This window comes from Triticum urartu, chromosome 3A, assembly GCF_056163025.1.
Source record: "Triticum urartu cultivar PI428250 chromosome 3A, HENAU_Tu73, whole genome shotgun sequence".
Lineage (NCBI taxonomy): Eukaryota > Viridiplantae > Streptophyta > Magnoliopsida > Poales > Poaceae > Triticum > Triticum urartu.
Window position 1 is genome coordinate 712,735,169 of NC_141875.1, and position 16,984 is coordinate 712,752,152.

A 16,984-nucleotide genomic window follows, 5' to 3' on the forward strand; every position below is an offset into this window, starting at 1 on the left:
GATTACTCGGCAAGTATCCGGCGTGCAGGATGGGCTGCCTTGGTATTAGACCCAATGATTGACGGATATCACTTCACACGAGTCCCGATGGACGGTGACAGCAGTCTAAACCTGATATATCAGGACACAGTCCGTAAAATGGGGATAGACCCAACAAAAATTAGCCGCAGCAATACTACCTTTAAAGGAGTAACGCCGGGCCCAGAGGCCCATTGCACGGGCTCCCTGCTACTAGAGGTTATATTCGGCTTTCTCGATAACTTCCGTAGCGAAAACTTAACATTCCACATCGCTCTGTTCCAAAGTGGTCATCAAGCACTACTCGGACGCGAAGCTTTCGCTCACTTTAACGCAATACCGCATTACGCTTCCCTCATGCTTAAGATGCCCGATCCACGTGGCATCATTACAGTAAATGGAAATATTGAGCGCTCCTTGCGTGCGGAAGACCGTGCGGCTACCTTGGCAGCCGCACACTAAACGGTCTCACCAACTAAAGCATCTGACAGGTCGTTAAGACCACGGACACGGTTTGACGAGTCCGGTACTGCTATATGTAATTGATACAGGTTTGATGGCTATACCCCTATTACAATACAAGGGGCTCAACGCGCGCGCACAAGTGACAATCAGGCTCAACTTTACTCATATTGTTTATTTAGTATAACTTACCTTTTGCACGGCAACTTTTCAATTAAGTTCCTCTCTTTTTCAGATGACTATCGTGCTACACCCGTCCAGAATACGGCACAACGGAGACACAGGCGCAGACGTGCAGTAGGGACCCGTCCCAAGGATTCTTTTTAGATTAAGACCCTGCGTAAACCTTTTTTACTGTCTCTTGTTGATACACATTCCTCGGATTCTCAGTACAATTGAGAAGGATGCTAACGTATTGGTATGTGGTCACGTCAGAATATTGCACGTACCTGGACACTAGGGGCTTATTACAAAGGGCACTGTTTAGGCCCGGTTTACACCATAAAGACCGAATACCTTAGGGAGTGTTCGGCGTCGCGAGTTTGGCCTTATATGCATCAGCTCCGAATCATGTCTTTGGTCAAATGTTGGGTTTGCCCGGCTCCTGTGTTTTGCTGTCTTACGTTCCGCTCTATCGACTAAGGCGGCACCAGGAGAACTACTGCGATTGTGCCCTGGTTCATCCGGACGAGCACCTCAGTAGAGAAAGCCGAAAACTGGCTGTCATGATATAGCGTGAGACTTGTCAACCACTCGATGACCTATCGGAATCTTCGGGATTCCTCCGCCCTAACGAAGGGCCGTTTCCCGGCCAGGCATGTACGCACCCCGAATGTGGATAAGTGCGGAGCCACAAGGGGCTATATAGTAGCCCCACTGTCAAACTCCTCTGGCTAAGTGAAAGTGTTAAAGCATTATAGTCTGGTTGCCTAGTTCGCTGCGCTATCACCTCCTTAATGGACCAAGACATTGGGTCAAGTGTGAACATGCGTCTTCTGCGAACACCCCCGCATTATATGCGTGGGGGTTGAAGCCGACGATTGCAATCTTTCAGGTTATATACATATATACATAAACGGCCGCACAGGAGGCGTCATAATACTTTCGGGCAAAAGTATAAATACAGCCTTGATAAACTTAATAAAACATTGTTTTTACAATGGGAATACATGTCACTCAAACATAATATTCTTCGAGCACTGGGCCTCTATCGAACGAGCACCTTCAAGAACTTCTTTAAAATAGTGCTCGGCAGCCACTCGGCCTATGGCCGAACCCTGCGCCGCAACAGTGGTGGCATCCATCTCCGCGCAGTATGTCTTGACACGGTCAAGGGCCATCCGCGAGCCTTCGATGCACGCCGACCTCTTCATCGCATTGATGCGCGGCACCGCACCAAGGAATTGCTGCACCAAACTAAAATAGTTGTTCGGCTTTGGCCTTTCCGGCCACAGATGATCCACAACAGACCTCATGGCTAGTCCGGACAATCTATTCAGCTCGGCCCATTCGGCAAGCCGATCAGTCAATGGAAGCGGATGCTCTGGAATGATAAATTGTGACCAAAATAACTTGTCCACTTCCCGATCTGTTTAATCTCGGAAGTATTCGGCCGCATCGACAGCACTCGCCGCCAAGTCCAGATATGCGTCTGCCGAACTCCACAGCCGGTCCAGAGGGGCATACTGAGGATCTCCAAACTTCCTCCACAGCATAAAGGGTTTCCCAGTCGCGATATCCCCGGTTTGACGCAGCTCCTCCTTTTTCGCTCTCATCGCAGAGCGGGTATCTTTGGTCGCCATCGTGGCCTTTTCCAGGTCCGTCGCCTTCGCCCAGTTTTATTCTTCAAGAAGCTAGCAACGGTCGGCAGTATCTTTTAACTTTACAGCCATCTTGGCCATTTTCTCTTTACTCTCGCAATGTGTGGCCTGTCCGGCCCTTAACTCTTCGGCTGCTTGCAAAGCAGCCGCATTGCTACTCCTTACTTGCTCCTTGGCTCGGGCAAGCTCCGCCCAAAGGGTCTCCACGATGGCCGCTCCATCTGCAGTCACAACATATTAAAGATACTGGCATCATGCTGCTCTTATTATGTGACGATTGCCAGAAAGGTCACTCACCTTGTGCCTCGTCAAGCCGCTCGTTGACAAGCACGATGTCGGCATCTGCCGCATCCAGCTGCCACTTTAGTTCGGCATACCCATCAATCCGGCTAGCCACCAGAGCCTCCATCACCTGCACATAAAGGCAGTCTGGTTATTACCTGGGACTATGATCCTCTGTTTGCCGCCGTTTTTGACGACAACCAGAGTCTCAGGGGCTACTATCTACACAAGGCACATCTAAAAATGTGCGGTACTTTCAAAAATATACATCATTTCACGTACCTCAAAACCCGTCAGTAGACTCATAAAGGCTTCATGCAGCCCGCTTTCGGCGGACGAAATCCTTTCAATCACCGTACCCATCAATGTGCGGTGCTCTTCTGAGATAGCCGCCTTCTACAGCAGATCCCTCCATACATCCGACCGCGCACCAGACGATGCCAGACTCTTTTTGCTCTCTTCGAGAGCCGGATACTGAGGACTTCGGGTGGCCATAGGATTACCTTCTGGCCTTGCCGGATCAGGAGAAGCCCTCCGCGACGACACCTCAGGGTCGCCCGCTTCGTAAGGCGGCGTGGCAGGGGGAGGCGTTTCGCTCTCCATCATCTCCGGAAGATCCCCCGAAGACGAGCTCAGCTGAGAAGGGCTAAGATCTGAACTGCAAGATAAATACTTCGGTTATTTTCCTCAGAAGTAAGGTAGGATATCTTCACCATTAAATACCCTTTGATTACTTACAGCTCATTAGAGGGCTGATCCCCGCGCGGACATTGTGTGGCAAGAACACCCTCCGAGGCAGGACCCTCTGGCGGAGATTTCTTCTCCCGTTTGGAAACCTTGATTTCCGGATCTTCGGAGGTAATCATCTTCCTTCCCCAGGGAGAGAGAATGTTAGATTCTTCCCCTCGGTTATCCTCCCTCGAGGAGGCGCTCATTCCCTCGGTTGGAATAGGTAGCGATGGAGGCCCGCTTTCGCCCTCTTTATTCCCCCCTTCGTCTTCCTTTGAGGGCACCGGACAAGGTGCTGGCTCAAGCATCTTTTCCAGCACCGGATTGTCCAAGCCTTCAGGAAGGGGGGCCGAACATCGGATCATCTTCGTCTTTGTTATCCAGTCCTGGTCAAAGAGCGATTCTTCAGAATGATGTCATGATAAATAAAAGGACGGTATGTTCGGCCATGGGATTACTTACTTGGGCGGCGGTGCGGTTGCTGCTCAGGCCCACGTCCTTGGTAGTGTCCGGACACTCTATTTGGGGTCCGAAGAACGATTTGTACATCTCCTCGTGCGTCATGCCAAGGAAATTCTGAATAGTGCGCGGTCCTTCTGGGTTGAACTCCCACATGCGGAGGGCCGGCGTTTGCAAGGCTGGACTCGACGAACCAGCATGACTTGCATTACCATAACCAGACTGAAATCTCCCTCGAAGAGATCTCGGATACGGCTCTGCAGTATTGGCACGTCCTTGGCTGGACCCCAGCTTAGTCCCCTGCTGATCCATGACATCAATTGTGGTGGAGGGCCCGAGCGAAAGGTGGGGGCAGCTACCCACTTGGCACTTCGGGGAGCTGTGACGTAAAACCACTCCCGTTGCCACAATCCAGACACCTCTGGAAAGGAACCCTTTGGCCATGGAGCATCAGCAATTTTGCTTATTAAAGCACCTCCGCACGCTGCATACTGTCCCTCGACCATCTTCGGCTTCACATCGAAGGTCTTGAGCCACAAGCCGAAGTGAGGGGTAATGCAGAGGAAGATCTCACAGACGACAATAAATGACGAGATGTGAAGACGGGAGTCCGGGGCAGATCATGAAAATCCAGCCCGTAATAGAACATAAGACCCCTGACAAAGGGATCCAGAGCGAGGTCTAGCCCTCAGAGGAAGTGGGAGACGAACACAATGCTCTCGTTGGGTTCGGGAGTAGGGACGACCTGCCCTCGGGCGGGCAGCCTATGCGAAATTTCGGCGGTCAGATATCTGGCCTCCCTCAACTTCTTGATGTCCTCCTCCGTGGCGGAGGAAGACATCCACCGGCCTTGAAGGCTGGGTCCGGGCATGATTGAAGGTCCGAAGCACTTGACCTTGGCTTTGGGTGTTAGAACTCGAGGCGGGGGAGGGATTCGATTGAGCACGGGAGGGAAAAAGTAGCAGCCTTGTCCCTTTATAAAGAGGGTGAATATCAAGCGTCCTCCTCGTGGCCGTTTGGAACTTGCCTAAAATCTAGGAGTCCTAGGCATGGTTGGGTTACCCACGTCCGTATTGATGAGAATCCCGTAATAAGGGGAACACAATCTCTGCTTTGACAAGACGTGTCAAGAAACCGCCTCGCGTTATGTGCGGGGGCTGGTTAAAGAAAAAAAGGTTCAAATAATTACCGGGCCGTGGCGTGATGTCATGCTGCCAAAACGTGTCAGTAGATTAGATTTGTGGTAGTATTATTCTCTCTACGGTGGTATGTGGAACTTATTTTGCAGGGTCGGACACTATCCTTATATTCAAATTCTTCTGTGGTGTATTCGGAGGAGGAACCCGCCTTGCAATGCCGAAGACAACACTGCGCGCCGGACTCATCGTCTTTGAAGCCTGGTTCAGGGGCTACTGAGGGAGTCCTGGATTAGGGGTCTCCGGACAGCCGGACTATATCCTTTAGCCGGACTGTTGGACCACGAAGACACAAGATTGAAGACTTCGTCCCGTGTCCGGATGGGACTCTACTTGGCGTGGAAAGCAAGCTAGGCAGTACGGATATGTATATCTCCTCCTTTGTAACCGACCTTGTGTAACCCTAGCCCCCTCTGGTGTCTATATAAACCGGAGGGTTTTAGTCCGTAGGACAACATACAATCATACCATAGGCTAGCTTCTAGGGTTTAGCCTCTCCGATCTCGTGGTAGATCAACTCTTGTACTACTCATATTATCAAGAATAAATCAAGCAAGACGTAGGGTTTTACCTCCATCAAGAGGGCCCGAACTTGGGTAAAACATCATGTCCCCTGCCTCCTGTTACCATCCGCCTTAGACGCACAGTTCGGGACCCCCTACTCGAGATCCGCCGGTTTTGCACCGACACTCTCCTTCAACCGTTGTGGACCTGTGCGGCTCCGAATTGAGCCCAATTTCGTGTGTGGTGGCTGGAGGTTCCTGGCCGTGAGGCAAACCCTAGGCGGCGAGCGGCTGTTGAGGCAGCGGTGTGGCCTGTTGTTGGCGGCGGATCGAGGTTCCACCTTCCTGTGTCTAGCGGAAGGCCTGACCTTTGCCCAAGCGGTCATGGTTGGTCATGGCTGGACGGGGAGATTGGAGAAGGGGAAGGCAAGGCGGTGCTGGAGGTGGGTGTGGGCGGCAGGCTGGCCAGGCCGGCGACGACTGGCCAGGGTGGCGCGGACCACCACAGCAACAGCCCTCTTTGGTCAATCCATATTTCGGTGGTGGATTTGGGCCAGGATCTGGATCCTTTGCTGGACAGCCAGTTCCTCAGCTGATGCAAACGGGAGAGTTCTTTGGTCCTGGATACAATCATTTTGGCAATTCAGGTATGCCCCCAGCCTCTAACCAGTCAGGATATGGGTTTAAACAACATATACAAATGGGGGGAGCCTTGGTAATTTTCAGCAGGCAGGGATGAATGGTCAGAGAACTGGTCAGGGGACAGAACAAGGAAAATTTGGCATTGGTTTCATAAATGCAGGTGCTAGTAGTAGCAACCCTAATGGAAAATCTGAGACTGGGTTTGTGGGGCTGGATTTGGTAACAATGCTAAAGAAATTGTTGGGTCTGGTTTTGTTAGTGATGGAGCTAATAGCAACGCTTCTACTGATGCTAGTAGACCATCTTTCATCTGCTATAAATGTGAACAGCCAGGACATGGTGTTAAGGACTGTAAGACTTCGTTGTTCTGTGTTAATTGCACTAAATGAGACGCTCATATATCCCGCAAATGCAATCTACTGACGCAACCCAAAGCAGTGGCTGGTCTGATCGGGATAGGGGCAGATGGACTTCAGATGTTTACTGCACGATCTAGTAGAAAGCTGGAGGCAGATAAGGCCAAGCAGGTGATTGTTGTTATTACTGTGAAAGATGACGTGCTCACTGCACAACAATTGGTGAACTCGTTTAGCATGATGTTTCAGTGGGGATGGCAGTGGCAGGCAAAGCCGTACCTCAAAGATAGTTTTCTAATGAAGTTCCCTTCTGTCCAAAAGATAGATGAAATGAAAGCATATAAATATTTTGGTATGTTTGGCGGCAAAGCTAACGTGAAGGTGAACAGATGGACGAACTCCTCTATGGCCTCTTACAAGTTGTATGTATGCTGGGTCACAATATCAGGAGTGCCGAAAACATTGCATCATTACCAGGGTTTTTATGAAGTTGGGTCGCTAATCGGGCATGTGTTTGAATTGGATATGGAGCTGTACAGACAATGTGAGATACTCAGAGGAAAATTCCACCCAGTGCGCCTCTCCATGAGGATGGGTACATATAGAACATTTTCTTTGACCTAGAAGACATTGTGGAAGAAGGAGGTCCAATGGAGGATGGTATCTTAGTGAGCCATCCTAGAGCTGTTGTAGAAAAATCAAGCAATAATGAGAAGCGACCTCGGGACAAATCATCCGGGATTGATGCTGGAAGTGGTAAATCTCCCAAACATGGTGCTCCCACAGCTTCTGATGCTGAAAATGGCGGTAGCTCACATGCAAAAGAGGTCGTATCTAGCCAATATGAGTTAGAAAAAAATTTAATTGCTGAGGGGGAAACTAGGAAGCTACTTCTTGAGAAAAAATTAACCAGTGAAAAGATGCTCTCGGGAGTGGAACAGGTCAATGCTGAGTTTGTTAAAGACACTGCTATGTTAGAGGACTTTACTAGGAGCAGCACGAGTGGGGGGACAGTAGTTACAGGACAATGCCTTCATCAAGGTAACGTCGCAGACCGCTGCCATCGTCCGCCGTCGGTTCGGTTTTCACCGGCAACTATGTCTGCCCGACTCGCAGCCGGGACTAGATTGCAGATCTCGAGATCTGCTCACCCAGCCTCAGGCCGACCACTTCTGACGTAGGAGATGAACACAACCGCCAAGTCCAGGGTCGCCGTCCCGGGTGCCCGCGTGATGCAGATCAAGACCAGGAGCGCCACCGTGATCCGAAGCCGAACCGGAGGTTGAGCGACTACAACATGGCCGCCGTCGCCGCCACCCGCTGCGACTACAGACCCGCTGCCACACTCCAGCCACCGTTGTCCGCCATCACCGCCAAGAAGATCAAGATCGGAGCCGCCGCGTCGATCTTGAGCAGCTGACGCGCCACGCGCGAGCAGAAGACCGCCGCCGCCGAGCCGCTCGGGCTTTGCACTGGCGGCGTCACCGACGGCGACGGAGAGGAGAGTGGTGGCGGGGGGGGGAGGGGGGCGGAGGAGGGAGGCGCCGACGCCCCGGTGCAGCGCGGCGGCGCTGCACGGGAGCGGGGGTAGGGAGGAAGGGTCCGGCGGCAGCTCTAGATCGGATCGCGAGCACCTCCTGGTCAAACTGGCCTATAGATTGATATAGATTGATTATTGAAAACTTCAGGGTTTTTTCTATACAATAGCAATGACGGGCCAAGAATATCTATTTTCTTTATTAATAAAAATAAAGTAGAGTAGATAGATAGATATTTAATACATTCATACCCGAAGAGGCTTCTTCATATTGCTTGTGTTCAAAGTGTGTACGAAAGGCACGTATGAGACATAAGTCATCTGCTTGCTTACAGAATTTTAGTTACTACCAAGAAAGTTGGGGACGTTCAGGTCTGGCTAGAAGAAAGGCCGAACAGCAGCTCTAATCCGTCAGAGAAGACTTGGAGTAAACCTTTGAAACACAAAGGTTCCATCAAAAGTGAGTATGACAAAGACGGCACACTGCTCGAATGATCCTTAACGTGGCGAATGATTCATGGCGCCACCCGTTGTTGGAATGCACCATGGTATGCATCTAGGCTTTATTTTATTTTAAAGGAGGATGTACCTCCGCCCTCTGCATTTGGACGATGCATGCAGTCATATTATTAATTATTCATAAAAATCATACAAGGTGATACATCAATAAGTCCGAAGCCACCATCTTGGCAACGTTGTTGCTACTCCTATTCCCTTGATAAAGGTGTGCCGAATATCCGGACCTAATACCAAACAGACATCGCACCAAAGCCTAACATCTAAAGCCGGGTGTCCCATCCAAGCCACTACCTGGATTGGATCCCACCCCGGTCTGGCACACTCCCAGTGACCACCGCACGCTGCAAGGGCCGTCACCTCCATCATCCCTCGGTCCATCCTCAGAGCAAAAATGATGTACCAAACTTGCCAGGCCTGTCTGCCGTCAACGCCACCATGACGTCAGACGGCTTCCTCCTCCTGCGCACGTCCATCTAGACACATCCGTCGTCGAGAATCAGCTACACCATGCCGCCAATACTCGTCGTCGTCGACGCAGTAGATCCAACGCCGCTCCACCTACCGACCTCCACACCGTCGCCGCTGCAGGAGCTGCCATGTAGAGCCCACCACCCACAGTACCTCTCCCCCGAACACCCAAGCCTCCCAAGACGGCGCCTCCATGGAGGACACGACGCTAAGGGCGCCGTCGCCGCCCAATCCAAGACGGATTTTGGACTTTCGTCCAAGAGTGGGTCAGAGGTGGATAGGAGGGGACCTCGGCTTCGCCTCCAAGGAGGGTAACGACGCCAAAGCCGTCGCCGATGTCGGGTCGAGCTAGCTGACCAAAGTTTTCTCCGGTCCCCAACCTGTACCACCAACCTCTGTCTGCTCCGGATCTGGCCACAAACCGAGAAACAAAACCATCCAGAGAAGAAAGCACCATGGGGCGACTCTAGTGCAGATTCGTCCGAGCTCTAGATCCAGAGAGTCCAACCTGGGCAACGACGAGTAGCACCACCCCGCACTGGCCGCCGGCGTCCAAGCGCCAGATCGCGAAAGATCTGAACCGGACGCAACGGCTCACGCAGCCACCAGATCCTGGCGCTCCCGCAGACGCCAATCCGCGCTGCAAACGTGGACTCCAGCCATCGGCGCGTCGTGCATGCCGCCGCCAGGATCCGCCCGCAGCGCCGCCGAACCCCACGGTAGTCCGGTGCCACTTCATGCACAGGCCGTCCCGTGCCAGCCAGATCGCGCGTAGGGGAGAGATACCCCGCCGCCGCCCTTGCCGGCCAGGCTTCGCCCGACGGCCCTGATGGTGGCGGCGAGGGTGAGGGAGGTAGGGGAGAGATGCCCGGCGGCGGCGGCGGCTAGGGTTTCCCCCTGGCCACCAACGGGGGCGGACGAGGGGGTTACGAGGGGGGATCTAGGCTTTAGTTGATACTGAGTTGCTGGCTTGCTGCCCAGACGCGAAGGAATGGCCATCTCTTCCATATCGTAGGCTCGAGACTATGTCTAATGAAGAGTTCACAAAGATCTTGATCACTCTATGGGCTATCTGTCACGTGTCCAACAAAGTCTGGTATTCATCCATTGATTCACCACCAAGTAACTCTCCGACTTGGAGGTGTCGAACGACAAGCCCGGCAGGCACATACCAACGGCAACGACCCAGGTACCGAAATGGATCTCTTCTCGAGCAGGCTGGGCAAAGCTTAGTAAACACTGGTACATGAAGATCCAAGCGGCAAGCGCATTCCAAATGTGACACCAACAATCCATGAACAAAAAAAATATCAACTTCACATACGAGCAGATCGAACGATCAACTAGTAAAAAAAAACTCATCGATTTTCAAATGAGACAGACTGAATAATGTCCAGATTTTCAATCAATGCACAGTCAAAGCCTCTCGGTGCGAAATCCAGGACTCCACCAAGCATATCCAGCCACATCCATGATCGTTCGCCCCCTTGGTTTGCCCTGTTTCGGCCCGGGTTATCCCCAGTTTGCCCCGAGTTTCCTTCTAGTACCTATGCCTCCGGGAAGGCGGGTGCTGCTGTTCCCACTGTCGCTCGAGATGCTCCTTCTAGTTTCAGAAGAAAAACAATTCTTTCAAGATCCGTAGATACATACGTCCTTCGTCCGGATTTATTAAGCCCCCTCTTATTTTGGGCCAAAGTTTGACCTAAAAAATTAACTAACAAAATGTAAACTATATGTCACAAGAATTATATTGTCGGAAAGCTCTTTCAAATACAAATCCAACAGTATAATTTTTTATGGCATATACTTTACATTTTAGTAGTCTATAGATGGTCAACATCTGACACAAAATACGAAGAGGCCCAATAAACCCGGACGGAGGGAGTACATTGGTGTGTTTTATTTTATTCTTGTAAAACACGAGAAACCCAGAAAAAGTCACTGACCTTCTAGGATTGCGGCTCCTTGATCTCTCTAAGGTCGCCTCGCATGGCCAACAAAACACAAGCAAGCAGCAAGCATTCAACTAGTCATGTTTCCTACACAGACCACTACACATGTTGCACTCGCCTTCCTCAGAGGACTGGGTGATGCAGAGTTGGATGAATCTCGCCTTCCACGCCAGCCTCAATGTAAGAGGTCCTCTGGTTCTGCTACCACAGAGAGAATTGGGTATATCATTTACAAAAGGAGATGGACTCTGTTGGAAGATTTACAAGGCAGAGTCGGTTCAAAAACAAAAAAAAAAACGAGGAAGAGAGGCAGCAACAATTTCATTACCTATATGGAGAAATTGATCTGGAGCAAGAGTGAAGAGGAGGGGAGCGACTATGACGACTTGGAGGTGGTGGTGGTGGTGACCTTCTCGAAGGGCTGCTCAGTCTCCTTGGGGGTGGTGACCTGCTAATAAAAGCAAGATAAGTTAACTGCAACTTTCTGACACAAGTACAGCACCGAATAGGCCAACACAAAAAAACTGTGAAACAATTAGCAAAGATATCTCATAAATAAACCAAGATAACTGGCACATGGTAATGGACTTGCCCATCCAAATGTCCAGGCATTATCAATAAGCTCTAACACAATAATGACATGATCATGACCAAAATTGTATAGTGAAGTATAAACATGTCAAGACAACACTGTCCATAACTGAAGGTAATGCTTCCTGATACATGGCACACATAAGGCCAGTGTAAATTATACTGCTGTACAGTGGTCTCAAACCATGTATAACATACTGTATTTCTGGACAAGGTAGACAGATTGCACATAAGCGATCTATACAGGAAACTCAAACAATAAACAAAGCTTGAATTGACTTACCGCCTTCTAGGAGGCCCGGGTGAGTATCTACGAGGTGATGAGCTGCCACAAACCCTCCTAGGTGGCAGTTGCAAGACTAGTGTCAGCAATTCATCAGTATATTACAATACCTTAGATACAAGAACGAAATTTCCAAAACTCACCGCATTGGCGACGTGTGCCTTACAGGTGGTGAAGGAGAGAATATTTTCTAATTGGAGATCCTGGTCTTCTGTCACCATGCCTAACAGGGGATGGATCTGGTCAATGGCGAATAGGAGAATCAGCACGATGCCTTGGAGGTGATTCAGTGTACTCAACCATTCAGTTTGGCGGAGGCCACTTTTTAGGAGTTTAAGGCGCCTTTCTTCCTGCTGGCAGAAATGTAATAGGATTAAATCATCGCAAGGCTGCAATATGCCCCTACAGATCTTAATCCTAAATGGGAGAAAAGCAATACAGAGAACTGTCTTTTAAAGAATCAGAACACCACACTGGTGCCGTACACCCTGAATAACTTATTGGCTATAAAGCTTCAGGAGTTTACGTTCCCTAGGCCTCTGCTGAAAAATGATTTTCACTCCTAACTATGGTAACTAAATAGGTATGCCAACGTGTCAGATTTATCTTCAAGGATTCAACTTTGGAACCACTGCACTAGTAAGTAGCCACTACCAGTAATCCGCACAAGAACATGAGCCATCTCTGAAGTGATGGAAACGAATAGCATCTCTCAAGATTATTTCCCTCTTTTCACTCTTCGATATCAATTTCATAGCTAAATGGCAGTCACGGCAGACTCTCAGGTTCTTCATTACTCGTATAGGTGCTGACTGTGGTAAATGAATCAATCCTAATGCCACAGCTAGTTTCTCACTGTGCCAATTCATCCAACTTTGCTTGTTTCTAGTGATGTCATCTGACTTTGTGCCAGAAGCATCAGTGGCTGTCGGTTTATCAATCTTGGAAAGCATCTCTGCCAGTTTCGCATATATTGTGTTGCTCTCTGGATGGCACTTGTCACCGGCAACAAAAGAGTGAACCCCGGACCTTAGTTCAATCCAACTCAGACCAGGTTCTTTCTTCACACCTCGCTCTTTCATCACATCTCTAATTTTTGAAGCTAACGAGAGCTCCCCAGCATCCAGGTAAATGTTGTAGAGATTTACATAGGATGCTGAGGAACCGGGTTGTAGTTCCATTATCCTATCTGCAACAAGTTGACCTCTCTCCATGTCTCGATGGATACGACATGATGCTAGCAAAGACCGCCAGATGACAGGTTCATCATGGGAGATTGAATCCCTTATAAAAGCCTCAGCATCAGCTAGTCTCCCAGCTCGGCCAAGGAGATCAACAACACATGTGCAATGCTTTATGGTTGGACTCAATGCATACTCATTTTTCATGATTTCATAATACCTGCATGATACGATGAAAGGAATGGACAAATGAGAAACATGTATAATTCTAGTATAAGACAGTAAGTCACACTCCAGCAACACAAAAACCTCAAAGTTCCGACCATATACAGTTCTTTTTTCAGATAAAGATATATGTATGAATAATTGAAAATTGATGATCTGACATACCTGAGTCCCTCATCAACCAATCCTCCATGGCTACATGCAGTAAGGACACCGAGAAAGGTAATCTCATTTGGCACCACCTTTGCATCTACCATTTCACTGAAAAAACGTAAAGCCTCCCTAGCACAGCCATGCTGTGCATGGCTTGATATTACAGCAGACCAAGACACAACGTCGTGTAATTCCATCTCCTGAAACCTCCGGACTGCAGCATCCACATCCCCTGATCTAGCATACATATGTATGCAGGAATTTCCCATGGCAGTGAACCGACCAAAACCAGATTTTGTGGCAAAGCACTGAATCTGCTCACCAGTCCTTGCAACAGCCAAACTGGCACAAGCATTCATCACTATCGATATAGTGAAAGGGTCAGGTTTCAGTCCAGCAGCCAATAATTCATGGAACAAGGTCAGTGCCCTCTCGAAAAGCTCATTTTGAACACACCCTGAAATCATCGCTGTCCACGTGACGACATCTTGTTTCGGAACAGATCTGAAACACCTGAACCCATCTTCGATATAGCCAGAGTTGAAGTACAAGTCAATCAGTGCACTCCCAATGAAGTCATCTCCCTGGAAACAATGCTTCAGTACTTGTCCATGTATCTGTTTTCCGAATTCAATGTCACCTGCCAAGTTACAAGCTCGTATGACACTGGAGAATGTGAACTCGGTAGGCTCCATTCCTCGACTCTGCACCTCTGAATACAGACTTAACGCTTCTCTAAGGACATCCATACCGACAGCAGCCTCATCACGACACAGCCCCGCAATCATGGCATTGAACACAACCACATTGGGATCAAGCACTGACTTGAAGAGCGCAACAGCTTCACTCAATGCACCTTTCTTCGCATACATGTCAACCATCGCGCTCGCAAGAAACACGTCAGAGTCCGACCCAGCCTTCACCACGCATCCATGAACCGCCGCGGCAATATCCCTCACAGAGTTATCGCTGCCAGCGCAACACTTGATGACACTGCCAAGAGCAAAAGAATTCAAGCCCATCCCAGAACGGCGCATCAGAGCAAACACCCTCAACATCTCATCGTGCGCACCAGTGCGCACATAGCCAGAGACCAGCGCGTTCCACGAGACGTCGTCCCGCTCCTCGGCGGCGTCAAACACCCGCCTCGCCTGTCCCATGTCGCCGCACCTGGCATACATGCTGACGAGCGAGTTGGAGACGAACACGCCCCCGGCGAGCCCCTCGAGGACGGCCAGCGCGTGCACGGCCTTGCCCTCCCTCAGGCGCCCGGCCCGCGAGCACGCGGCGAGCGCGGCCGCGTACGTGAACCGGTCGGCCCTGACGCCGGGGGCACGGCGCGCGCGCGCGAAGGTCGCCAGGGAGACCTCAGTCTGTCCAGCGCGGGAGTAGGCGTCGATGAGGAGGTTAAAGGAGACGGCGTTAGCGCGGGGCATTTCGTCGAGCAGGCGGCGCGCGGGGCCGCCGAGGCGGCAGTACGCGGCGAGGAGCGTGTTGCGGAGGAAGAGGGACGGGAAAGGGTGGGCACGGACGATGTGGGCGTGGACGGCGGCGGCGTGGCGCGGCGTCGAGCAGGAGCGAAGGTGGTGGAGGTAGTAAGCGTCCAGGGACGGGAACGCCGCCGGCGGCGGTGCCCGCGGAGGCATCCCCGTCTCGTCTCGGGCGAACTGTTCGAACCGCGAAGGAAGTGATTGTGAACCATCCGATCAAAGTTTCGTGGTCCAGATCTGCTCTAGAATACTCCCTCCATCTACGATGTTTTTTGACATTCGTGTAGTGTCAAAAAAAACGTCTACATTATAAAACGGATGGAGTAGAAGCCAATGCCAGATCTGCTATAAAATAGAACCCAAGAACCGAGAAGAAAGTGAGATGAGGGCACTTCTTTGAGTTTGTCTTTCGGATTTTGATCCTTCTCGAGTTCGTCCATTTGGACATAGTCGACGGAGCTCCGACGTAGATTCATGTCGTCTTCTTGAGGCGGTGAGGTTTGCGTTTCTCGTTATGTGACGAGATTTGGTCTCAGATGGTTCAGATCTATGCATGGATTCAACGACGATGACTAAGGATCCAGGGTGATGGTCCTTAGGGGAACATGCACCAAGACTTCACGGCTATCATCAACAAGGTCAAGTCAGCTCCGGTAGGGGAGCAGGGACATCGACGCGTCGATGGCTCGCTCCGACGGCGGTAGTGATCATCCAGTGGTGGGAATCTTTATATAATTTTTATTATATTGAGATATTTTGTACACCCGATAAATTTTGATAATAGACTAATCCTTTCCGCAAAAAATATATCTAACATGTTGTTATGAAAATTTATAGTAACTAGGTGACTTCCGCGTGCTGCTGCGGATTTTAAAGATTAATTTTGAATAATTTTGTACAAATGAAATGATCAAATCAAAAATTATTATTTTCCAAAATAGTCATGTGTGAATAAAGAGTATGCATGTACGCTGGATTATTCAAGATGGGATAATTAAATTGAGGTATGCATGTGCTACAAAATAGGTTCAGCGAATGATAACATGGCACATTTGACAATATAGAGCGATGCATGTTCAAAGAATTAAAGTTAGTAGGGATTAACTACTTAGGTATTATAGACACCCCTGCAGTGACTTTTTAACTTCGATGAAATGTTTTTTTCCTGTAGAATAAAAGATAAAAGAGCATGATGTAGCTTTTTTTTGTGATGGTGTAACAATTTCACATGTGTAGAAAAATAACACCTATCGGCATGGTACGAAATGTTTCTATACTTAAGAACCTGCAACTCGCTCATATTCGTGCTTCCTCAACTGATCCCTTTTGGCATTTAACTTGTGTGTATGATGAACCGTGTACTGGAAACCATCATGGGATGTGGACCATCTTGTCTGACATCCGAGCGTCGAGCGACTTTCCATGGATGCTCATGGGGGATTGTAATGAAGGGGCTGTTTGGTTTGAGACTAAGTTTGCCAAAGTTTGCCACATCTAAGGTTAGGCAAGTTTGACCAACTTAGATGTGTGTTTGGTTCAAACCACATCTTAGGCAAGCCACACTATGGTCCCACATCACATACACACAAAAAGTGTGGCAAGATTCCCTTAGGCTTGCCAACTTGTGGCTCTTATTTTGAAAAACTAACCTTAACCAAGTTTGGCAAACATTGTATGACAAAGTATGGCACTCCTAGGCCTAGAACCAAACAGCCCTGAAACTACGTGGCAGTGCGAACATATGTTCGCCACCCCACGCCCGGCTAGCCAAATGGCAGCATTCCGTGAAATTGTACAAGATTGTGAGTTCCATGACCTTGGGTTTGCCGGAGCTCCTTTTCACATATGATAATAGAAGGAGGGGAAGAGCAAACGTGAAAGTGAGGTTGGACCGTGCTCTAGCTGACAATTGGTGGAGGGACATTTTCTCAGATGTTAGTGTGGTCCATTTGGTTTCTCCATGTTCGGACCACCTACCGCCACTAGTAGAAAACAGGGCTTTGGTCACAGCACAATATACATATTAGTTCTGGTTGCATTATAAACCGGGACTAATGTGAGCATTAGTCCCGATTCGAGCGGCTAAAGGCATTAGTCCCAGTTCAAATGGATCATTTA

At 49.6% G+C, this 16,984-nt stretch overlaps 1 protein-coding gene, 1 non-coding gene and 1 pseudogene across 2 annotated transcripts; 1 reads left to right on the forward strand and 2 right to left on the reverse strand.

Moving 5' to 3' along the window:
- The first annotated feature begins 6,204 nt into the window (after nucleotides 1–6,204).
- LOC147982040 (uncharacterized) lies at nucleotides 6,205–7,887 on the forward strand (annotated as a pseudogene).
- A 2,310-nt stretch (nucleotides 7,888–10,197) lies between these two features.
- LOC125546167 (uncharacterized) lies at nucleotides 10,198–11,837 on the reverse strand. Its single transcript, XR_015599097.1, has 4 exons — nucleotides 11,818–11,837; nucleotides 11,272–11,391; nucleotides 10,938–11,141; nucleotides 10,198–10,594 (listed from the first exon to the last, which is right to left on the reverse strand). It is a non-coding gene; the product is annotated as an uncharacterized LOC125546167 (transcript).
- A 296-nt stretch (nucleotides 11,838–12,133) lies between these two features.
- On the reverse strand, nucleotides 12,134–15,097 carry LOC147982041 (pentatricopeptide repeat-containing protein At3g13880-like). The gene is made up of 2 exons (XM_087514203.1): nucleotides 13,389–15,097; nucleotides 12,134–13,218 (listed from the first exon to the last, which is right to left on the reverse strand). The coding sequence occupies exons 1-2, from the start codon at nucleotides 15,020–15,022 to the stop codon at nucleotides 12,468–12,470; spliced, it is 2,385 nt and encodes a 794-aa protein (XP_087370329.1). The 5' UTR covers nucleotides 15,023–15,097; the 3' UTR covers nucleotides 12,134–12,467.
- Between the last annotated feature and the right edge of the window lie 1,887 nt (nucleotides 15,098–16,984).

Excerpts from the sequence above, each read along its gene's own strand:
- LOC147982041 (XM_087514203.1), bottom strand. The coding sequence starts at position 15,022 with ATGCCTCCGCGGGCACCGCCGCCGGCGGCGTTCCCGTCCCTGGACGCT. Across the intron at positions 13,219-13,388 it reads TTGGTTGATGAGGGACTCAG|GTATTATGAAATCATGAAAA; the intron begins GTATGTCAGATC and ends CGTATCATGCAG.